At 38.7% G+C, this 20,576-nt stretch overlaps 1 protein-coding gene across 4 annotated transcripts; it reads left to right on the forward strand.

Annotated features, from left to right (window-relative positions):
• The first annotated feature begins 1,852 nt into the window (after window positions 1-1,852).
• Window positions 1,853-20,287, forward strand: cdca2 (cell division cycle associated 2). 4 transcript variants are annotated; one of them, XM_007564711.2, is made up of 15 exons: window positions 1,853-2,146; window positions 2,522-2,705; window positions 3,740-3,876; window positions 5,578-5,743; window positions 6,140-6,285; window positions 12,057-12,177; window positions 12,430-12,737; window positions 13,345-13,396; window positions 13,492-13,566; window positions 14,257-14,378; window positions 15,391-15,447; window positions 15,666-15,758; window positions 18,643-18,805; window positions 18,962-19,134; window positions 19,207-20,287. In XM_007564711.2, exons 1-15 carry the CDS (start codon window positions 2,138-2,140, stop codon window positions 19,777-19,779), a joined length of 2,379 nt encoding a protein of 792 aa, XP_007564773.1. In that variant the 5' UTR covers window positions 1,853-2,137; the 3' UTR covers window positions 19,780-20,287. The 4 variants fall into 4 exon arrangements, with proteins under 4 accessions (XP_007564773.1, XP_007564771.1, XP_016533317.1 ...); XM_007564709.2 differs by having other exon boundaries at window positions 1,856-2,146; window positions 18,962-20,287; XM_016677831.1 differs by having other exon boundaries at window positions 1,856-2,146; window positions 15,690-15,758; window positions 18,962-20,287.
• The last annotated feature ends 289 nt before the right edge of the window (window positions 20,288-20,576 follow it).

Here is a 20,576-nt window from a genome sequence, read left to right on the forward strand (position 1 = left end):
GTTCTTTCACGCGCTTTAAACCGGACTACCTCAGAATTTAGCACACATGGAGAAAGATAATTTGTGAATTTGAAGGTTGGGAACTCATTACATAAAAATTCTCCCTTTATTTTCGTTAATCTGCTTCAGTGTTTTCACTTAACTCGCTATTAAAAGGGAAATCTAGTCAACAAAGCAGCAAAACTCCAATCTTACATTTTGAAACAACAGATGAGTGTCAAATGAACATTTACAATTTTTTAATTCTCAGCTTACTCTCGTGTGGTTATTCAGTTTCATCAGGCTTCTGTTCGTTTGCACGGCCCTGGCTGGTGTTGACGCAGCAAGGCACACGTTTCATGTGGTCAAAGTCCCAGCTGTGGAGAGGGGCTCACTGCTGCATCTGATCTCAGTGTGCTCAGCTGCAGAACACACTCTGAAACCTCACAGAAAGGAGGAGCTTCGAGTGTGTTCAGACGCTTTGTGTGTGGTTACAGGGTTTACAGAGATTTCCAGCAGTGCACCTGTTTGGGTTTACAGGTTTGTCTTTGGGGGTTGGGAGGCTTAGAGCACCTCCTTTGAAGCTATCAGATAAATCACATAATGAAATTGTAGTTACATTTAAAATTCTGTAGTTTGTTTTACACAAGTCAAAAGCAAAGTACTGGCTGACAGAAGCCCAAACCGCTTTTATTTAATATGACTAAAAGACAGGTGGAAAACCACATAGTATTTGTAAAGTTTACAAAATGCTAATTCTGCTCGTTGCTAGCTTTCTGTGCTTTAACAAAGTGACATGTGAGCAAGAATATCAAGGAGAATGCAACCCAATTTCGACTGGAAAAAATTGAATTTTCTGGGAAAATGTGGTGTGAATGCTGTAAGCTGAGATGTCTTTTTGGTGAATATTCCAGAAGCATTTTAAGTCGACTGCAGAAGACTTGCAGAAATGTAAGAAATGTGAAGAAATGGCAGAGGAAAGCAAAAGTGTGCAAAGTGCATATAGAAAAACTGTTGTAAAGGAGTGAAAACTTTCAGTCAATGAACAAATTTCACTCAAGATTATTAGAAATAAGCAGAACACTGTTTTCTAATAGTAGAGCTTATAGCTTAGCTTTCAAAGCAGTTTATTAGGTAAAATATGCTAACAAGCTAAAACCAGCTGACATGCTAATGTAGGCTATCACTAGCAAGAAATTTCTTCCAGTCGAATATATTTGATATGGAATAGAAACTGCTGCTCCATGAGTGAGTGAAGAGTGCCAAATTACAACACATAACGTATGAAATAAATGCGCCAGTTTATTAACTATTCACTCTCCATAGATTCTTAGTCTTTTGATCCATCTTTAAATAATATGTTTACCCATAAATTTCTCATTTAAAAATGTACAATAAAGTTTTCTCAAATATCTTTTTTGTATTAACTTACGCAAAGGTGAGTCAACAGAACTCTATTAAATGTTCGTTTTAGATTTAATTTCAACGCAAATCATTAATTTTTCTGTTCTACCAATAAAGGGAAAAAAAAAGAAACCACTAATTACAGCCACCAGCAGAGGGAGCTCTGGAGGTTAATATAACTAAATTTGTCACCTTCGTGAAAAAGGTTATTATTGTTATTATTATTTATTATGACAATTATCATTATTATCCTATATCGTAACTGCAGAAAATAGGCAATTCAATTATTTTCAAACACACTACGCTGAAAATTTTGACTTCATATGACAAAATGAAGGCAAAGGTCTTACTGGTTGGAACCAGTCACGTGGTACGGAACTCTTCGTTTCTATTGGTCAGTTTGTATTTTGAGGCGATCAGGTCGTGTTCAAGCTTAAGCAAATGAAAAAAATAGTTCCACTGAATATTGCACAATTTTGCATGTTATCGGTCTTCTCTAGTGTAGTCTTACTTCCGAGCTGTAATTAGGTCACCTGAGGATGTAGTAAAATATATTATGTCCGGTTTTCAATGTACTGTTTAAAAATGTTATTATCTGCTCCGCGGATGGATCTATCAGTGGCGATTAGCTCAGCCGTGGAGGGTGATTTGAATACCTTGCTGCTGCAACAGTCGTTTTTCAAGAATATTTTTAAGTATTTTTCGACTGTATACAAATATACTTTTAAGACATTTTACACATGTTTTAAGTTGAATGCTCAAGGTAAGAGTTTGACTTGCTGTCAATGAGTTGTTTTCACTAGTTGTTGCTGCAGTTCGCCAACTTGTTACACGTCAGGGTGTCAAAACTAGATAGCACTGGCTAATAGCTTTGCTATTGACGTTTTTTCCGGCTGCAGACAAACACTTTGCTGCAACTCATACGTTTTCAGTAGTTCTATGTATTTTTGTTTGCCTCTAATGCATGTTACATATTTGTTATTCTAGAACCATGTTTTGTTAAAAAAATGTTTCGCTGCTTTTCTAGAAGCTATTGAGCCCAATACGCGAATAAATACTGGAAATAAATAAATATGTCCATATACATTTTTACGTTTACCTGATCCTCGTGTGATGTGCCAACATTTTGTCAACACAGATGTCTACAGACCAGGCAGTCACTAAAGTCCCAGTGGGGGATCAGGAGAACATGCCTCCCGCACAGGAAAATGCTCCTTCTGTAATGAATGAAATCTCAACTCCATTAAACTTTTCTGAGCTCACACCACGTCAGTTTGGCATCTCTGTGGAGAGTTTTATCCCGTCCTCATCAAACTGCAAAGGTAAGAAGCCCGAACTGTTGTTGACTACGAGGGTAAGGATAGTACATGATCCACACATGATCCAAGCCATATTGTTTCTTATTATCATCGCAGAAATGAGAGTTTTAGCAGAATGTCCTTTACTTTTTTATTCCTGGCAGCATATAATTGGGTGTCTGAAACCTAATTGTAGCAACTCTGCTCCACATGAGCCGCCTTGGTTAAAAATGTGTCACTCAGATGTGAAGCAGCACATCACATCCAGCTCACAGCAGCAACACGCCATCTTCTACTACAACATTACACACACCTCACCTTAGAGACGTTTATAAACGCGTTTTAACAGCAGAGCCTCATCAGTAGTTAGTGCAGTGCATTGCAGAAGTTTTCTCTATATTGTTACAGTAGAGGAAAAGCCTCAACACAAAACAACTTGTAATTGTGTAGTTGAATACAATGTATTTTTTTAAAAACAGAATAATCTGAAAAGTGTGGTGTGCATATTATGTTTCACTTAGTGATAAAGTTTTTAAAATAAATGGGTTTTTCAATAATATTCCAGTTTATTGAACTTCTATTAAAAAGCATTCACGTGCTACTTACCTAAAGAATTGTTAGTTATCACGAAATCTGCACACAGGTACTTAATTTACTCATATTTTCAAATTTACTGATTTTTATTGATTCTCCCATGGAACAAATAGTGGAGGAAATAGTTAAAATCATATTTCTGATAACGCTATCAGTTTATTTATTGTTTTTATGTAACATCATTAATTGAAATTAATCAAGACATCGATCGATCAATCAATCAACACTTTTCATGACAAATGCTAAACAATATGATAAAATTATGTGTCCTGCTTTTTGCAAAATGATCCAGGAGCCAACAGTGTCACCAGATCCATCTCTGTCAGAGTTTATTGAGCCTGCATGAGATAAAAAAATAACAATTGTGACTTGTACGAGGATGGGTCGTTAATATGAAAAGAGAATTTGTGTAGTTTTCCTTCTGACACCAGCTGAGTGTCAACGCTCTCTCTCTCCTCCTCCAGACAAATCCCGCCTCGCAGCGATTAAGTCCCGGCGGAGATCCGGTATCGGCGCCCGGGGCTCGCCGGAGATGAATTCCCTCATCCGCTTCAGGGCCCAGCAGAGGATGAAGACCCCACCTGCCTCACACACCCCAGAGGTGGGCGAGATGCTACTCAGTCTGACAACTGCAGCTATTTAAACGCCGCGTTTAGATAGCTGAACATTTGCGACCGATTTGTTCTTGTGTTAATCATTTGTTCAACTGCGTAGGGACATTAGATCCTGCACTCAGCAGCGTCCTTAGAGCAGGGTTACTTCATTCCCTGTTGCTGGATGAATCTCTTAGTCACATAGAAGATGAGAGCATAGCTGACGATTAACTGTTTGAATTACTGAGGGAGGTTTTCCTCTTTTTAGTCCCAGAACATGAACAGAAGGTTGGTTTGTGTCTATAAATGTGCAGTTGGGTCAGTTCTGCACTGATCGCCGTGTTTTAGTGGCAGCATGTGAACATGATGCTGTAGTTCCAACCGGCTTTCACCCACAAACCTTTGAGTTTCTGTTTAAAATGCCACTAATGAGCAGCCAATACATCTCCAGCTGCACCTAAGAAATGACAATAACATGTAAAAGTTAAATATTTTGAATTTGATGTCTGAAATACAAACTTGACTTTTATCTACAAAGAAGACTTTGGACCACCGGACAATAGTCCAGTTGTTTTTATCTTTAGTCCAGATAAACTCATCAGACACGTCTGGTTCAGTGGTTTCACTCAAGTAAAGCGACATTGAGGCCTGTCACAATAACAGATTTTGTTGGACGATAAATCGTCCCAGAAGTTATTGCGATAACTTTGTTGTTTTGAGACCATTTTCAAGTAATGTAATGGAAATGACATAATAATGCAGGAACAAATGATCAAAGATCAATAAACTTTAAATTCTAATGAACATTTAACACCAGAACTGTAAGACATTTTAAATATCCAAAAATAAATAAATAAAACAACAGAAATAACAAATAAAATGAATTATGAAGTCACTGTAAACCTCGACATATTTCACACCATGTGAAATTAATCAATTTAATTATTTTTACTTTCTAAAATGAATATCCATATTTTTAGAGAAATACTTTCTGGAGAGACACAATATTTAATTTTAATACTGGTGCACTTTACTAAAAGGTATTTGATAAATTGGTTTTGATGTAAACTTAAATTAGAAACTTTAACACTTTTTGCTCCACCTCAAAACAAAAAAAGCTGAAGATAGCCAATCAGGGACAAGAGGTGGAGACCAGAAATCGTCAGCCAATGACATTTGCTCATCTGCTCTGACGTTCTGATGATTAAGAAAAAGTTAGCATTTTAATCATTTATCTTCTCCACTGCGACTGTTTTGAAACGTGACTTTTCTATATGATAGAGAGGAGAAGTGAATTATGCTAAAAACGTGTTTAAAAAAGTTTCTGTCAGCACTCTGGAGCTTTTTTCGCTCTGAAAGCTATCTGTCCTCCAGTCTGCACGGGGTGAGTCACCAAAGCGAAGTGAGACATTTTTCTAATTGCATTTAACCCGCGGTGCCGCTTTCTGAGGAAATGAAAATATTCAAGTGGCTCTCTTTAAGCAAACCAGGGTTGTGTGTGCGTGCGTGCGTGCGTGCGTGCGTGCGTGCGTGTGTGATGTGCTCCCTCTCAGTAATACCACTTTGGTAATTTCAAAAGTTTATGAGCTGCCAAACTGTATCACTGAGTAGATGTGTTTATTTATTATTATTTATTTTTTATAAATATATATATATTATTTATTTATTTATTTACTTTTTTTTTTTTTTTTGCCATCTCACCCCCCCAGGCCGTCAAAATTAGCCCTGTCTTCCCTCGGGTCGCCTCCACGCTGAGGCAGAAGATGGCCTCCTTCCAGAGCCTGATGGACGTGGCGGAGAGCGACGGCTGCGATCCGACGCCAGTGCTGGATGACGACGCCGCAGGACGCATCTCCAACAGAGATTATCCGTCTGGTGAGGCAGCCCGTGTCACCGCGGGATTATAGTAGTTTTCATTTCTCCGTGGAGATCCACGCCAGGAAGATTTTTCTTTTTTTCTTTCCTCCATCTAATGTCTGGAGACACAGTTCAAAAGCTCCGGATTAACACGCTGCACTGCATAAGCCTCACTCTGACATTTACAGTCAGTCGTTTCTGCTGAGCTCGGTCAAGCTTTGTAAACAGGCCACTTTACAAGTGAGACTTATCTGCCTTTCCTCTAATTGAGGGGTTTTAAAGTCGTTTTGATAAAACGGTTTCATTTTGATTCGATTGTGACGTCCCCCAGGTTCCTTTTTATTTTGTGTTTATGTAATTTATCCCCTTTTTGAACATATATATATATATATTGTTTATTTTCCAACTTGTCAGATGGGCTCAGCTGTAGTGAAGAGAAAGAGAACAACCCACCAGCCACAGGCAGCAAACCCAGGCGGCCGGCCCCCCTGGACGGCTGCAGCGTGGAGATTAGAGAGGAGAATATCTCTGGCCATCACTCTAGTTTGAAGGAACAGGAGGTACGCATTTTTTTCACATGCACACATAACTACTGTTTGTTTACATAAAAACTACATTTTTAAATGAAAGCAATTGGTGACAAAAAAAAAACAAGCTGATTGGCTTGTTTTTTTCTTTGCCAGAGGTATTGTTCAGTTATTAAATAGAAAAGCCTGGTTTTACAAAAATAAAAGCTCTTTAATCAAAATAGATTATACACAAACAAATGTTAAAATCAGTGACAACTTTTTTGGGATATTTGAATTTAGGTATTTTTTGTGAGGGAAGGATTTGAATATTTTTTCCCCCAACAACAACCTGGAGTTTACACAGAAAGTTTTCTTTTAAGGTGACTGGTGATTAACTTCTTCTCCATAAAGGAATAAACTTTAGGAAAACAAATCAAGTTTGCTTTAAAAAAGAAAAATCAAGTAGCACAGTTGAGTCGTTTTCTAAAACAATGTTTTTCTCAAAATATAACTTGATAAATTGTTAATGTGATTTTCATCTAAAAGTCCCATTTACATTATTACTCCAAACTGTTTGAAGGGAAAAAAAGCTTTACTTTAAAGGTCACTTTTTAAATAGGTCACATCTCTACTGTTCTTACAGAATAAATTTACATTAATACAAAACTTATCTTTACTGTCTTGTTGTATTAACTTATAGTTTTAAACCTGTAAGATACATAAAATGTATAATAACCTACTTATGTCTATGCCATTTCAACTAAATTGAATTTTATCTAAACTTTGTTGTTTTATCAGGTCCATTTGAACTTTTCCAAGCCAACAACACAGGAATGTCTGTTGCTTTGTGTTGCTGTAACCAGTTAGTCTTTTTATCAAGCTTTTCAAAATGTCTTGTTCCCATTTTTTATGGCAGTGTACTCTGAGACTATATCGACTACTGTCTGAAAGTAACAGATTGATTCATTAATGGAGTGCCTAGTCTGTTATTACAATGTCGAGTCCAGCATGAAACATTTTGGACAGCTAACAACAATTCGATTTAAACATTCATTAACACATTTTATCACGTCTACTTTTACCAACATAAAACGCATTTCTTAAAAAACAAACTTTAAAAAAAAGCTGCTCATAATAACTGCATTCAGCTGTTATTCAATTTATTTATATTAAGTTTTGCTGTCATGTTGATTTGGGTGATTGTAAATGTCCATCAGTAATACCCATTTCCAAAACATTTAGTTTTCTACCTGTGTGTTTATTACATGTGTATGGATTCACTTTAGATTCTGTTTCTGTGTGAATTTCTCCTTTCACAGCTGCAGGTCAGTAGGTTTAAGTGTAATTGTGTGACTGAAAGTCCTGTACTTCAGTTAGCAACACAAAACATTTTAAAGCCACTTATCCTATGGAAGAAAGCACAAACTGTACTTTTGTTTTTTGTTGCCCAGCCTTTTTCACAGTCTTTAAGCAGAAACGATAACATCCATCTGGAACATTTACATCTTCATCTCCCAATAAGTAAAAAGCAGTGTTTGGATGGCATTGCCGTCACAGTGAGAGTCGACTGTCGTAGGTGAGGAAGCCTGACAGTAGCAGCATGTTACTTTGTCTGCCTCGTTCCAGTGCTTTAACTGTCTTATCTGCCTCGGCTCGTTGGTGCCACTCGACGGCAATTTCACCAACAATCCCGCAAGCGTTCCTTTACTTCTGCTCGGTTTAAAGACGTTATTTGTGCTTTTACTTTCATCTGGTGTGGAAAGTCAAAGGAGACGCCTGTTGCTGCTGGGTTTTTTTTTTTCTCCAGTCTGGGATTATTGGTGTCTTTCATGCTCTGTTCTTTTTGTTATGTGCCAGTCAACCATTGCGTAGCTTCATCTCTGGAGCTGCATAGACTTTAAACGCGTAGACTCCTTTCACTCCGCACGGTGGGATGTGCATCAGGTTTAACTCAGGCTGTAATAATTCAGCCAAAGAGCAGAAAGGTAAATGTAAAATAAGTATTTATAGGCCTGATCCCACAGGGTTACTAAGCACACCTATGCATCAGCAAGGAGCAAAACGCTTATTAAAATCTGATTTAGCTACAGCTACGCAGCAGGTGTGACTACAGAGACCTTTACTCCGCTGCTCTACTTCAGAGCCTTGCTTTAATAGAATAAGATCAAGTGATGTCTTTCTATAAAGCGCTCAGCTGTGAAGTCATACAGGGAACCAGAAAGAGTACTCCATATTTAGAAATATTGCCATGTCAGCTCTGTGACTCTAAGTGGTTTCCACCCCTCCCCCCTCTCCTGCCTTCCTGTTCCTGCTTTAATCTGAGATGAAAAGGTCTAAGTGCTCTCATCATTTCTATGGCCACTTTGCAGCTGGATGTCTTGTGTTCAGAGCTCAGTGAGTCCCAGTCACTGAGCTCTTCGTCTGCATTCAGGTTTCCAGACTTGATGTCAATCATATGTGGTGGTGGAGCTGCAGTGACAGTCACAGTCAGGCTCACGTCTCCAACTTGAACACCGAAGAACGTTGATTTCTACCTGCCCACCTTACGTACAAATTAAAACCTGAAACTCTGATGATTGGCTGATGAAACTTTGGTGTTTGTCTATCAGCTCATCAGGTTTGTCTGAATCTGTTCTGTTTTTGATCAATCTTTTGGTTTATTAGTTTGCACTGTAGTCTGAAGTCTCAAATAGTCAGTCATAAATATTCATGTTCATGACAGGTGTTATGTCATGTTTGACAGTGTCATGTCAGTCTTATTCAACCCCCTTCAAATAAAGTGTTAACGTCAGTTTTGAGTTATATTATTGTCGATGAAAGAGTTGATCTTAAGGGATTTCATTGGATTTATCGTCTCTTGAAGCTTTTTTTCTTTGTTTTATTCTGACTTACTATTGATTACAAATCCATTTATTTATATAGTGTGAAGACAAGAGGAAAAACAACTCAAAGCCATGTTAATTAAACCTGCTTTTTTCTCTTCTTTCTCTTTTTTTTCCTTCTCTATCTTCTTTCTTTTCATTTCTTCCTTCGTTCCCTGAGCAACCAAAGTCTTGTACTAAGAAAAGAACCTCGAAGAAAATAAGTTACTCTTTGCAACATAACACACCACAGAGGTCCTAAAGACTTAATTTTGTCGATAAATGGTTGCCATTTATGAAAAATCTATTACAGTTGCCGTTTAGCATAATAATTAATTTTCGCAATTTTAAAGAGTAATTTAACATCCTTAAGGCACAGAGATAGATGGTGGTTTATGTGGTTTCCATAGCAACAGAAGCAATAACAGATGGAAAAGGAAAGTTGCTGAGAGGTTGTTTGTTATTGAGAATATGAGCCTCCAAAGATAGCAACAACAGGATCCATAACAATCTGTGTTCTTAAAACTTTTGACATTGTGAAAAGAAAGAAATTAAAGATCCAACCCAAATTTTCTGAAATTATTGTTAACGTAGAACATGTGACTTGGATTACAGGATGAACCATGACAACTGTCTGTTAAACCACAAAGTACTTTTAAGTTTTGTTTTGAGAAGTGGTTCATTCATCATACAGTCCAATTCCACGTCTCCTTTGCCTAAGAAAAGGAGGAAAAAACAGCAGAAGAGAGATTAAATAAAAGTGTCTAATCTGAAAATAAGATGAATAAATGGGAAGTGGGCAGATTAAAATCAGTAAGTACAGAAATATTTACAGTGATGCCATCCTGATAGAAATCACTTCAAGCCCTTTATCGCCACACTAAAAAGAAAAGGAGCCATGAGTAAAAGATGGTGGAAATAGTTTGTTGGTTTCTGAGCTATCTCTGCGTCTCTTGTCTCAGTTTTTGAGATCAAGATAAACTTTTCTTCTTTTTAAAGAAATCACTAACTGTGTTTCCATTACAAATGTTTGCAAAACTTTGATATTCTGCTATCATAAAAAAAACTAACAAAAACACAACTTTGCGGTGTTTCTAGTAAATAAGAATTAAATTCAGTTTGTTCATGCAATAAGTTTTTAAAAGAAACATGCTGTGCCGTCATCCTCCTACCACTTCCTCGTGTCGTCTTTGTGGTTTCTGCCAGTAGTAAAATCTAATTGTTGATCATATGACTTATGATCCGAAAAGTGTTTCCATTGCAGTTTGCAACATACACAAACTTGAATACTGCTGGAAAAAAACCCACCTCATCCTACCACACAAGCTTTATATTGAAAAACATTAGTTTTTTTCAAAATCTGTTTTCATAATTTGAATTTCCGCAATTATCTGGTCAATGGAAACGCACGTACTGGTGTTGCTGTTCAGAAAGTTTGGACTCCTGCTATATAAGCAAATGTTTATCTTATTGCACATCGGGGTGTGAAAGCATTTGGCAGCCAGAGCGGGAAACCGATGTTCCAACTGTGTCTGGAGTGGATGATCTGCAAAAGGAAAGGGATAATTGAAACGTGACTCCCTTTAGTGTCGACACCATATTGCAGAGACGTTTATTTGCCAGCAGCCATATTTAAGAGATGCTCTTTTAAGAAATGAGTCTGCTGTGACAGAAACATGAATGCTTTTGCTTATAGGTTTTTGTTGCATCAGCCAAATGTTTTCGCTTAGTGAGGAGCGACGCCTTTACTGCTTTATGGTCAGAGGAAACTCTTACATGCTGACAATTTACCTTTGGAGCGCACTGAAAATAAAACTTCAAATATATCGTATTTAGTTCACTGCACCAAGCAAAACTTGGATTTGTTAGGCAATTTCTCCACTCATCTTTCATTCAGATGGTGGTGTGTAAGAGCCAGCAGACAATGTAGCTATGAATCAGTTTGAAGTTTGTACCTCTGAATGCCTCACTATCTGTCAAAAGGACTTTTTTTTAATGAAAAAACATAAAAATGCTTACAATTTTAAATAGTAGAAATTCAAAAGATCTGTCATCTTTCCTTTGTAAAGTGTTTAAAAAAATGATTTCACAGGAAAATACAAAGAGATGAGTGATAAAATTAGCATTTTTGCACAATACTTTACAGACAGATTCTGGTTTTACCTTTTTTGTCACATTTAAATGCCTTAGAATATCATCAAACAGGTGTTATATGAAAAGATAACCTTAGTAAAAATACAAAACGATGTTTGTCAATGATTTAGCAAGGGAAAACATCTGTTCAAATCAGCCTGGGATTGTGTCAAATACCCACAGACATATGCAATGAAACATCAACTTTTAGAATGTTTTTTTCCCCTCTCTTTTATTCACTATTTTATAATTATTACATTTAGCATAATTGCTGCCTTTCTTGTCAGAAACTTGCTCATTTCGTTCTTGCTATGCTAGCTAGCTGGGTTCACCAAAGGAGCTGAATAAATTTGACTGGCAGCCAATCAGAGAGATGAGCACGGCAAATGGCATTCTAATAGATTATTTTTAGCTTATTTTATAATTATGTTTAATTTTTTTTCTCCCTTTACTGCTTGTCTCCCCTCCTCCCTCACAACCCATTTTTCTGTTAGCTATCAAAATGGAGGCCACAAAACAAATTTGATTTTCAAAATATAATTTTTTTTCCCCGCATTTAAATTTTTTTTTAACTAGAATAAACTGGAATGTATATTATTGAACTGAAATGATTTTTCTCTTTAAGTCCCTGGAGACGACATTCGCTGTGAACTGGCGCTGTAGAAATAAACCGAATTGAATTGAATTCACTTTTTTCCCTTTGTCTTGCCTCTGGTGTTCTGAGGCGCCCCCTGGTGGCCCTAAATAAAACCATTTTATCCTGAAACAGACGGAGCAGCAGCATGCAGCCCAGATTCACTGAGTATCCCACACTTTCCCTACCAACAGGATGCTTCCTGTAAACACCAAAGCCCAGGCCGCCCTCCCTCTGACGACCCCTCAGCTGTTTCAGACTTCCATCCCATCCACATCCCCTCTCTTCCTACTCTGCTGGAGATGAAACCCCCAGGTAAACACACACACACACACAAACTGAGGGAAGCTGGCCTTTGATCTTGTTTTAGTCTAGCCTTTGAGATTTAATCCTCAGTGCAGCTCTTTTTATTTTTTTACTCTAGTCTTGTCTGTAGGGCTCCATTGTTATGTACCAAGCAGAAACAGTTATTAGTAAATGATGGATCCAGCTGTGAAACAAGTGTTTATGCTGAAATAAAAATGGTAGCAATGTTTGTAAATTTAAGCTTTTGCTGCTTTGTTACAGCAAACGCGGACGAGACGCCTGCAGTGAAAAAGAAGAAGCAGGTGCGCTTCGGGGGTCCTTTATCTCCCGAGTTCTTCGATAAGAACTTGCCCCCCAGCACTCCGTTAAAGAAGGGGGGCACCCCAGCACGAGCAGCCACTCCTGGGGGGGGCCTGCAGCCACGCTCGGTGCTGAAGACGCCGCAGAGGAGCGACTCAGAAGACCAGCTGGATCTTCTCAGCCTCGCCGGGTTCGGTGCTTCTCCCACGTTCTCAATGCCTCTCAAACACAGAGTGGCGCAGGAGAGGGAGGACGACGAGGACAGAAAGGTGTGTGCTGTGCTAAACCTGTCACTACGAGCAATAAATCAGTTAATCGCACAATAAATTAAAATCATTCATTTTCACTTGGACAACAGTCGCTACAGAAACGCTCGAGTTTAATGTCGTAGAAAAGCAGGTGAACCTTTGACACACAGTACAACCCAAGGTTGTTATTGTTAACGAAAACTAACGAAAACTGAAACTGAGAAAGTATTTTTGTAACTGAAATAAATGAAAACGGTAATTAATGTGGTAAAACCTAACTAAAACATGCTGAAATCATGGATATAATATCCTTTTTGTGTTTATGAATCTATTGGTATTTTGAACTGATGTGAAGTTGATTTTCTTTTTCATAAGCAGTTTACATCAGCTAACAGCAAATTATGATTGATTTTGGTCATTTTGTTTGTTTAGTTTCAAAACAACAATATTATCTTTGATTGCAATAATTTCTGGGACAAGTTATCGTCCAATAAAACTTACCGTGACAGACCAAGATACTGTTTGTTTGATGCTTTAATGGTGACCACACTAACAGCTGAATTCTTAAAATCGCTGTGTGAAGTTTGTTGTATTATAAGGCTAAACAAACTTTTTGTTTTTCTCTTAGATTGTTTTCCCGTCTGTGGAGGAGACGGACTCGGCTGTGTCGAGTGAAGCAGGTTGAGCAGAACTCTTCTGATGTTCATGTTGTTTTCATCCTGTGGTCTGTGATAACCATGTGTTGTTGTTGTTTTTCTTTTCTTTGCATTTCTAGATTGTCCTTTTAATACTCAGCCGTTAAATTTAAACATGGCTTTCCACGAGGAGTCGCTCTCTGAGCACCTTAGAGGTAAAACTGCTTCTCTTACTTTCCACATTTTCATCTCAGCCACAATAATTAAATCAGAGGAATGGGAGGATTTGACACTGTTGTTTAGGTTGTTTCTCTTCAGTAGTGGCTGCATTGAAACAAACAGATCATATGTTTTTATTAGGTTATTATTCCAGTTTGAAGTGTGACTAGCAGACATTTCCTTTTTCCCCTTGACATAATCCTATTTGATGCTTTCACTTTGCTGCATTGCCTCAGAGCTCCTGCCTGCTGTTGTTTACTTCTCATTTAAAGTGCATAGCATACAGAGCATTTTGATGCCTTTTAAGCTTCAGCTTATTTTTATTTGTCAGAATTGTCTTTAAGAGGCTTGTGTTCATTTATTTATGCATTTATTTTCAGCGTTGACAGAAGTTGGTGCAAATAGTTGGTGGAACGTTTTGATGTCTTCATATCTGAAATATTAAAGTATTTTCCTTGCATGGCTGTCGTCCTGCTGCATTCCTACATCTGCTGTTCTTATTAATCGCCGCCATCTTTCCCACGTATTAAAGGTATTAGCAGTGAGCTGTGCGATGTTTGTGGGCATACTGTTATCGTAACCGTCCATGAAATTAGAATCATTATCAAGCTTACCTGAAGGCCAGTTATTTGAAGCTTATTTCAGCTGATTTGCTGCTGCTTCTTTTTTTCGCCCATTTGCCTCAGAATCCGACCCAGAACCGAACCAAACCTCTCAGACGGATCAGTCAACGGCCGAGGAGAAGCAACTTGACGACGGCGCTGAAAGTCCGACTCCGATCCAGTCCACAAACAGAAGAAGAGCAAAGGTGTGACCCCATCCTGACTAAATGTCCAGACCAAGTGTTTGTGAAAGAGCAGCCTGGGTGAAGTCATTGTGTTTGTCTGTTTGAGCTGTGAATGTTTAATTCAGTTAGGGATACCAAAAAAAAGTCCAAATTTGTTCCACATCTTATAAATGGCTCTACTTTAACACGACTCCTTTCAACGGGCGTGTTCGGGGTGTCTGCTGAAGATGCCCGGATTTAAGGAGGTCTTAAATCCATTTATTGACAACTAAGGGAAGTTGGCCTTAAATACGTTAATCACAGGTCTTAAATTTTGGCGTTGCAGAATTATTTAATTTTGTATACAGCTACTTTTTTCATTGTGGGACTTTTCTGTCAGGCGAAAGTGTAAGTGCAGACATCTTAATTGTGCTCTGTGACTTGAGGCAGTGGAGGTTACTGGTAACTAGCTGCTAATATACGTTTGGTAGCTACCATTTTTGTGCGACATATTTATAGTTTTTTTTCTTTTCTAGCTTAAATTTCATTAAAAGTGGAATCAAAAAGTCTTAAATTTGACTTGCTGAAGCTGCAGATTCCCTGATGTTGACATGTTCGGTGAAAACTGGAATAGAAAAGAAATGTCCTTTTTTGTCCCACAATGGAGAAATTTCTGTGCAGCAACAGCAACGTGACAGGCACAGCAAATAGACGCACACAAAGATAGAACATAAAGAACAAAAATACTGTACAGTAATGGCAAAATTTCAACTTAAATACTGTGTAGTTATAAAAAAAAATTACATTCTCAATTAGTCACAAGAAGCTGCCAATTTTCCCTCCATCATCCCTGATCGGGGATCTGCAGCTGAGAAAATACTGGAGAAATCAGTTTTCTATTAAATGCACCAACACATGAAACTTTACTTCCATTTAAATTTTTTATTTGGACAAAGTTCATCCTGTTGCAATAGATTTTTTTTTTTTGGTTTTTCTAATACAAAGCAGCAAAGCTTTTAATTGGTCTGTAAACGTGTGAACTCGCTCTCCACAGAACAAGGAGTCGTCTGAAGGGAAGCCTGGAGCGCAGCCCAGCAAGCGAAAGAGAAAGGTCTGCTTCCACCGCTCACGGTTTCTCCCTGATTCTTACTTGTAGAACTCTTCAGTTGCCAAATAAGATCAACTTTTTAATAATTCAGGGGTCGTAGCCCGCTCCCATCTAATCTACTGCTTAATTCCTTCTGGATATGAACCTAATCGCGCTGTAAAACTTCCACTCGGTGTGTGGAAGAGTGTGGCAGAGACACAGTACATCTGATGTATCCTCAGGCCAACTGTCTGTTCCTCCAGCAGCCAGAGGTCGAAGAACCCCTGAAGAGGTCGACGCGATCTGCTGCCAAGTTGGCCTGCAGGAAGATGAAGGTGGGTCTGCTTGTTACGTTCCTCTTCTCTGAGGATTCTGCACACATCACCCCGGAGGCCAGACGTGGACTTGATGTGTGCGCGATCTCACTCCGACTTACTTTGCTTGAGTTTAGGAGAGAGATGCATCTCTCCTAAATGTGTATTTATCTCTATGTAGCCAAGTATAGATTAGCGTAGATCTGTAATGTAGAGTGATGGTGCCCAAACTCTTGATATGAGGGACAAAAATGTCAAAACTATACTTGGGGGCACCACAACATTTTTAGTATTTTTCTTTTTTACTATAGAAGCGTAGCAAGGAATGCGTAAATCATTGAAGAGTTCAAAACAAAGGAGGATCTTGCAGGTTTGTTAGATCTAAAAATACAGAAACATTTGTTTTTTTGCCCATATTAAAACATCTTTTAATATGTCACTAAAACAAGTGACTTTACATGACGGCCAAACTTACTGGAGGTTACTGTACCAAAAACGCTGGTTACGTTTTGCAGGTTATTACATTCAATACCAGTTGTTCTCGAGCTCTGTTTGATATTTAGACATATTTAAATCCAGAAATTTCACGCATTATTAATTTAGTGCAGTGCACCACAGCAAAGGGAAAAATAACACAGAAAAACTGTTGAAGAATAACTCAAAATCACTTGTATTCCTCCTCTCTTTTCTCACTCCCCGTGTCCGCTATGCTGCACACAGACCCGTTACCATAGCAGCTGACAACAGCTCCACTGGTATATGTTTTTTGTTGTATTAAACACCAAAAAACATGCAAGCATTTCCCAAACAAAGAACAGAATCTGCAGTCTGTTACAGTATGATCGCCAGAACACAACTGTGGTTGATTAGCTAATTTAAACACCTGCTCTACTGATGATCTGTCTGAATGTTTGTGTGGTTAACCTTTTTTTTTTTTTTTTACTAAACCAAAACATACCAAATTCTGCATCACATATGTTAAAGTTGTCAAAGTCAAGCTAGCATAGCTACTTCCCTCTCCCTTGTTTTTTTTTTTTTTTTTTTTTTTTTATTGGTTTATTCCTTGACCTTGTTATCTAGTTGTTGCAGGGTTGATAATTAGAAGGGAAGCACTGCGTCCCTTTTTCTTTTATATATCACCTGTATGTTTAAGCTCTAACGTCTTGTGTTGACAATTTGACAGTAAAACCAATGGTGATCATCGTCAACAAGTAGTTTTTGTCCTCCAGCAGGGAGCTGTGTGGTGGGATGTTGCGAGAGTGATTCCACGCTGCTACGTGTCTATACATTTTCAACTTAAATTAAATCCTCTCAGTGCAGGAATCTGAACGTTTTGTTGGTTGAATACCTCAGCTAATCTTAAGGAACTTCCTGCATTTTCTTCTATCTGTTCTATTTTCCAACAAATTGACCGTCTCAGTCAAACAAGTAAAGAAAACATGGCGACCTCAACAACCCTCATAAAATAAAAAATTAGACGTATGCAACTTTTTTTCTTTGCGTAACATTCGTCACATCATGCAAATGCTTGAATTTCAGTTGGGTGTTTCCAAGGTTTGTAAAGTGCTTGAACTCTGTAAAAAGTCCAAAATTCAAAGCCTAAATTTGGAAAGTGTTATTTACAGTTGAGACCATATATTTTTACACACCTAACGAAAAGAGACACTTTTTATCTCTTGCTGTCTGAAGTTGAATCCGATTAATACTAACATTTTATGAGACATGAAATTGTTATATTTTAGTTTACCTCGTCCCTGCTGTAAAATGTTGAATACTGTCACAAGACATTATTAACTACAGTGATAAATAATAGCATATAATAGGGAATTCAAACTATCTTTTTTTTTAGTTAATTTGTATGGCTTTTAATCTCCAAAGTGTGATACTGGAAAAGTTTGAAAACCTACCTGGCTGAATGTTACCGTGGAAACAGTCTACGAACTGTATTGACAAAAAGAATCCAGTCCCAATCCTCTCTCTGTTGATCCATTATCTGCTTTTTTCTACTGGTTTTGAAATGGTGTGTAGTGTCAGGGCAGCTGTGGGTTTCATGACAGAAACATGGTTGTGCATATAATTAGTCGTTTTGTGATGAGTTTTTTTTTTACCCAGAGTCTGACTGCATTTCAAAGTATAAAATATACATCTAATCAACTGTAGGACAGAACTTTAGGAAGAATATAAATTGCTACATTTAATACTTCATGTAGTGATATAGAAGTAAGTGAGAAGTCAGTGAATACTTCCAAGTTAAAGTTTTGATTTCGAATCTTGGCCTAAATTGCTTAAATGAATGGATGATATTCAATAAAATATCTGTTCATTCAGCTTGTGCTGTTGGAAAATGCTTAAAAAACTTAAGTCCTTTACACAGAGTTGGATTCTGATATCCACTGTCCTCCTAAAATCAACATAAACGTGTTAAATAAGTTTGTTCTTGTTCAAGTTGATTTAAGTGATCTCTTTGGCTCTATTAGTGATACATGTTGAATTGATCTAGCTCTTTCATGCACGAGGGAAAATTTGTCGTATTGACAAATTACTTATTCTACAACAATTATTCAGTACAGCTAAGGAACAAAAAACCAAGATGCAGACACATTACATCTAGAATGACCCAGTTCTGCCATTACAAGAACCTCAGATATTTATTATTTCTAGCTGAATGTGTAGAAATTATTTATTTTGTTAACTTACATTAGTTTGTCAGTAGGTGGCAGTGTAGAGAGTCTGATACTGGAGTCCACTAAAGAGACTAATATGCAAGTACACCATCAATACCAACACATGACCAAGAAAACAGTTTGAAAAAGAGCTTAGAGGTGTAAATTTCACAACACAAGTTTATATCGACCAGACTGCTGAATTAACTTTTTTTTTTTTCCTTCCTAACATTGTTGTACAGGTGGCCTCCTCAGCCGCCCACCGCTGGAATAAGGATGTAGATTACTCTCTGTACGGCTCACGAGAGTACGCCTCCAAGAACCCCACCCTGAGCCCCATCACAGAGAGGCTGTCCTTCATCCGGCGGACTTCAGCTGGACAGCAGACACTTGAAAGCCCCACAGGTAAAATCTGCTGTATACATCTTTAGCTGCAGTTACTGATTGTGTTTGTGTATTTTTGGTTCAGGAGAGTCCGAGAAGTCTTTGTGGTTCTTTGCAGAAAAGGTTAGAAGTGAAAAAAAAGTGCTAAGATTTTCCCTCTTTTGTTCCTCTAAACAGCCACACATCAAGGATATGTCATCAGCCTTCAAATGCCAAATGTTATTCTACATAGAGAGGATTGCTCAGAGGGAAACTTTTCCATTAAATCTGTCAGCCTTCCTAGCTGTAGTCCAGAGAGGAACAACAGGCAGCCAAGGATTACAGCCAAGAGAGGACGGAAGAAGAGAAAGGTCAGTGTTGCTGACTGCGAGGTGCTTCGGGAGGAAATCACTGAGCAGCAATTAGAAGTTGACGTTTCACAGGGAACTCTGTCGACGCTCACCAAGAGTGAGCAGCGTGAAGCCGACCCTGAGGAGCCCTCTGCTGATATTCTCTGCGCCGACTCAAGCAAATCGGAATATGACACAAGTACGTTGACGCCAACTTCCAGCTACGCTCCTATAGGTGAAGACTCCAGCAAAACAGAACCAGCAAAGAAACAAACTAAACAAGGCAGAAGGAGCTCAGCCCTGCTGGAACCACATCAGGCAGGGGAGCACCAACCCAACTGCGAGGGCAATGGGAATCAGGAGGAGGAAGGGGGACCCATTGTGGACCTCGCCCCTTGGCAGGCTGATTTTAATTTTGAGGACGTGTTCAAACCTGTCGCCACCAGACGGCAGCGCTCGGTACGCCGCAGTCTGAGGAACCAGGTGAACTCCGAACATGTCACCACCGGACTCGCCTGGGTGCCTCACACCTCCCCCGAGTCAATTAAAGAGACTCGCAGAAGGACCCGCCACAGACGGCTCAGTGCGACGCTGCCCGTCCAACCGCCTCTCCCCGAGGAGGCACAGGACTCCGCATCGAGCCAACTGACACCAGGAAAGTTATAATTTCTGCGACTCCGAGCCGTTTGTCTTGTATCAAGTCGATTTGTCTAAGGAGACTGATTGTTGTACATTAGTTGGAAAGCATCGACAGTTTTGTTCCTTGTGAATTATTTGATCTGAGTTCAGTTTCCCTCGAGTAACGAAGTCGGTCAATACACTAAGAGCCCAATGATCTCTGCTGACCGCCTCCTGATCAATATCACCCACTCAGCTGGTAATCACAGTGCATCTTCAGCCCCCCTCTGTCCCACTCTGAAGTCACTGGATCAAGCATCTTCTAGTCAATACCGACTATGTGGACAGATAAAGATGGCTTTACTGCTAATATGTGGGAAATGTGATTTTATTTCTTTTAAACTGTATATAGTGCTCAAATGTGAAACTGCTGTTTTTTTTTAAATCGTCTTTTGTTCTTGAACCAGAAAGTGTCCATATGTAAAACAGTGTCCAGCTGCTTCTCTCTCCATCTGTGTGTTCACATCCAGTTCCAGTAAAGTAGTTTTTCCTCTCACTTACAGCCTCAGACCTCTTCCTCTTTAGCCGAACAAACTGCTGCGTAAATGACTGTTCAGATTTCCCTTTTCAAAACTGGCCAAATGACTGGAGACATATTGACCCGTAACCTCACCGACCGTCCGCCAGTTATAGATTCAAATCAGCTCCTCGCCGCTTTCCCGATCCATCTATCTCAGAAGAACAGAGGGAGCAGTAACAAATTGAGTTTCAAATTCAGTTCACATCAGGAAATTGGCTTCCCCCCCATCCTCCCGAATGATGCATGACTGTAATCTATCAATCAT

This window comes from Poecilia formosa, unplaced genomic scaffold (assembly GCF_000485575.1).
Source record: "Poecilia formosa unplaced genomic scaffold, Poecilia_formosa-5.1.2 Scaffold167, whole genome shotgun sequence".
In the NCBI taxonomy this organism is placed as follows: domain Eukaryota; kingdom Metazoa; phylum Chordata; class Actinopteri; order Cyprinodontiformes; family Poeciliidae; genus Poecilia; species Poecilia formosa.

Bases quoted from the DNA above. Each gene is read 5' to 3' on its own strand.
- cdca2 (XM_007564709.2), top strand. The intron at 5,744-6,139 runs GTGAGGCAGCCC...CCAACTTGTCAG, and splicing joins CAACAGAGATTATCCGTCTG to ATGGGCTCAGCTGTAGTGAA. The intron at 15,759-18,642 runs GTGGGTCTGCTT...ATTGTTGTACAG, and splicing joins TGGCCTGCAGGAAGATGAAG to GTGGCCTCCTCAGCCGCCCA.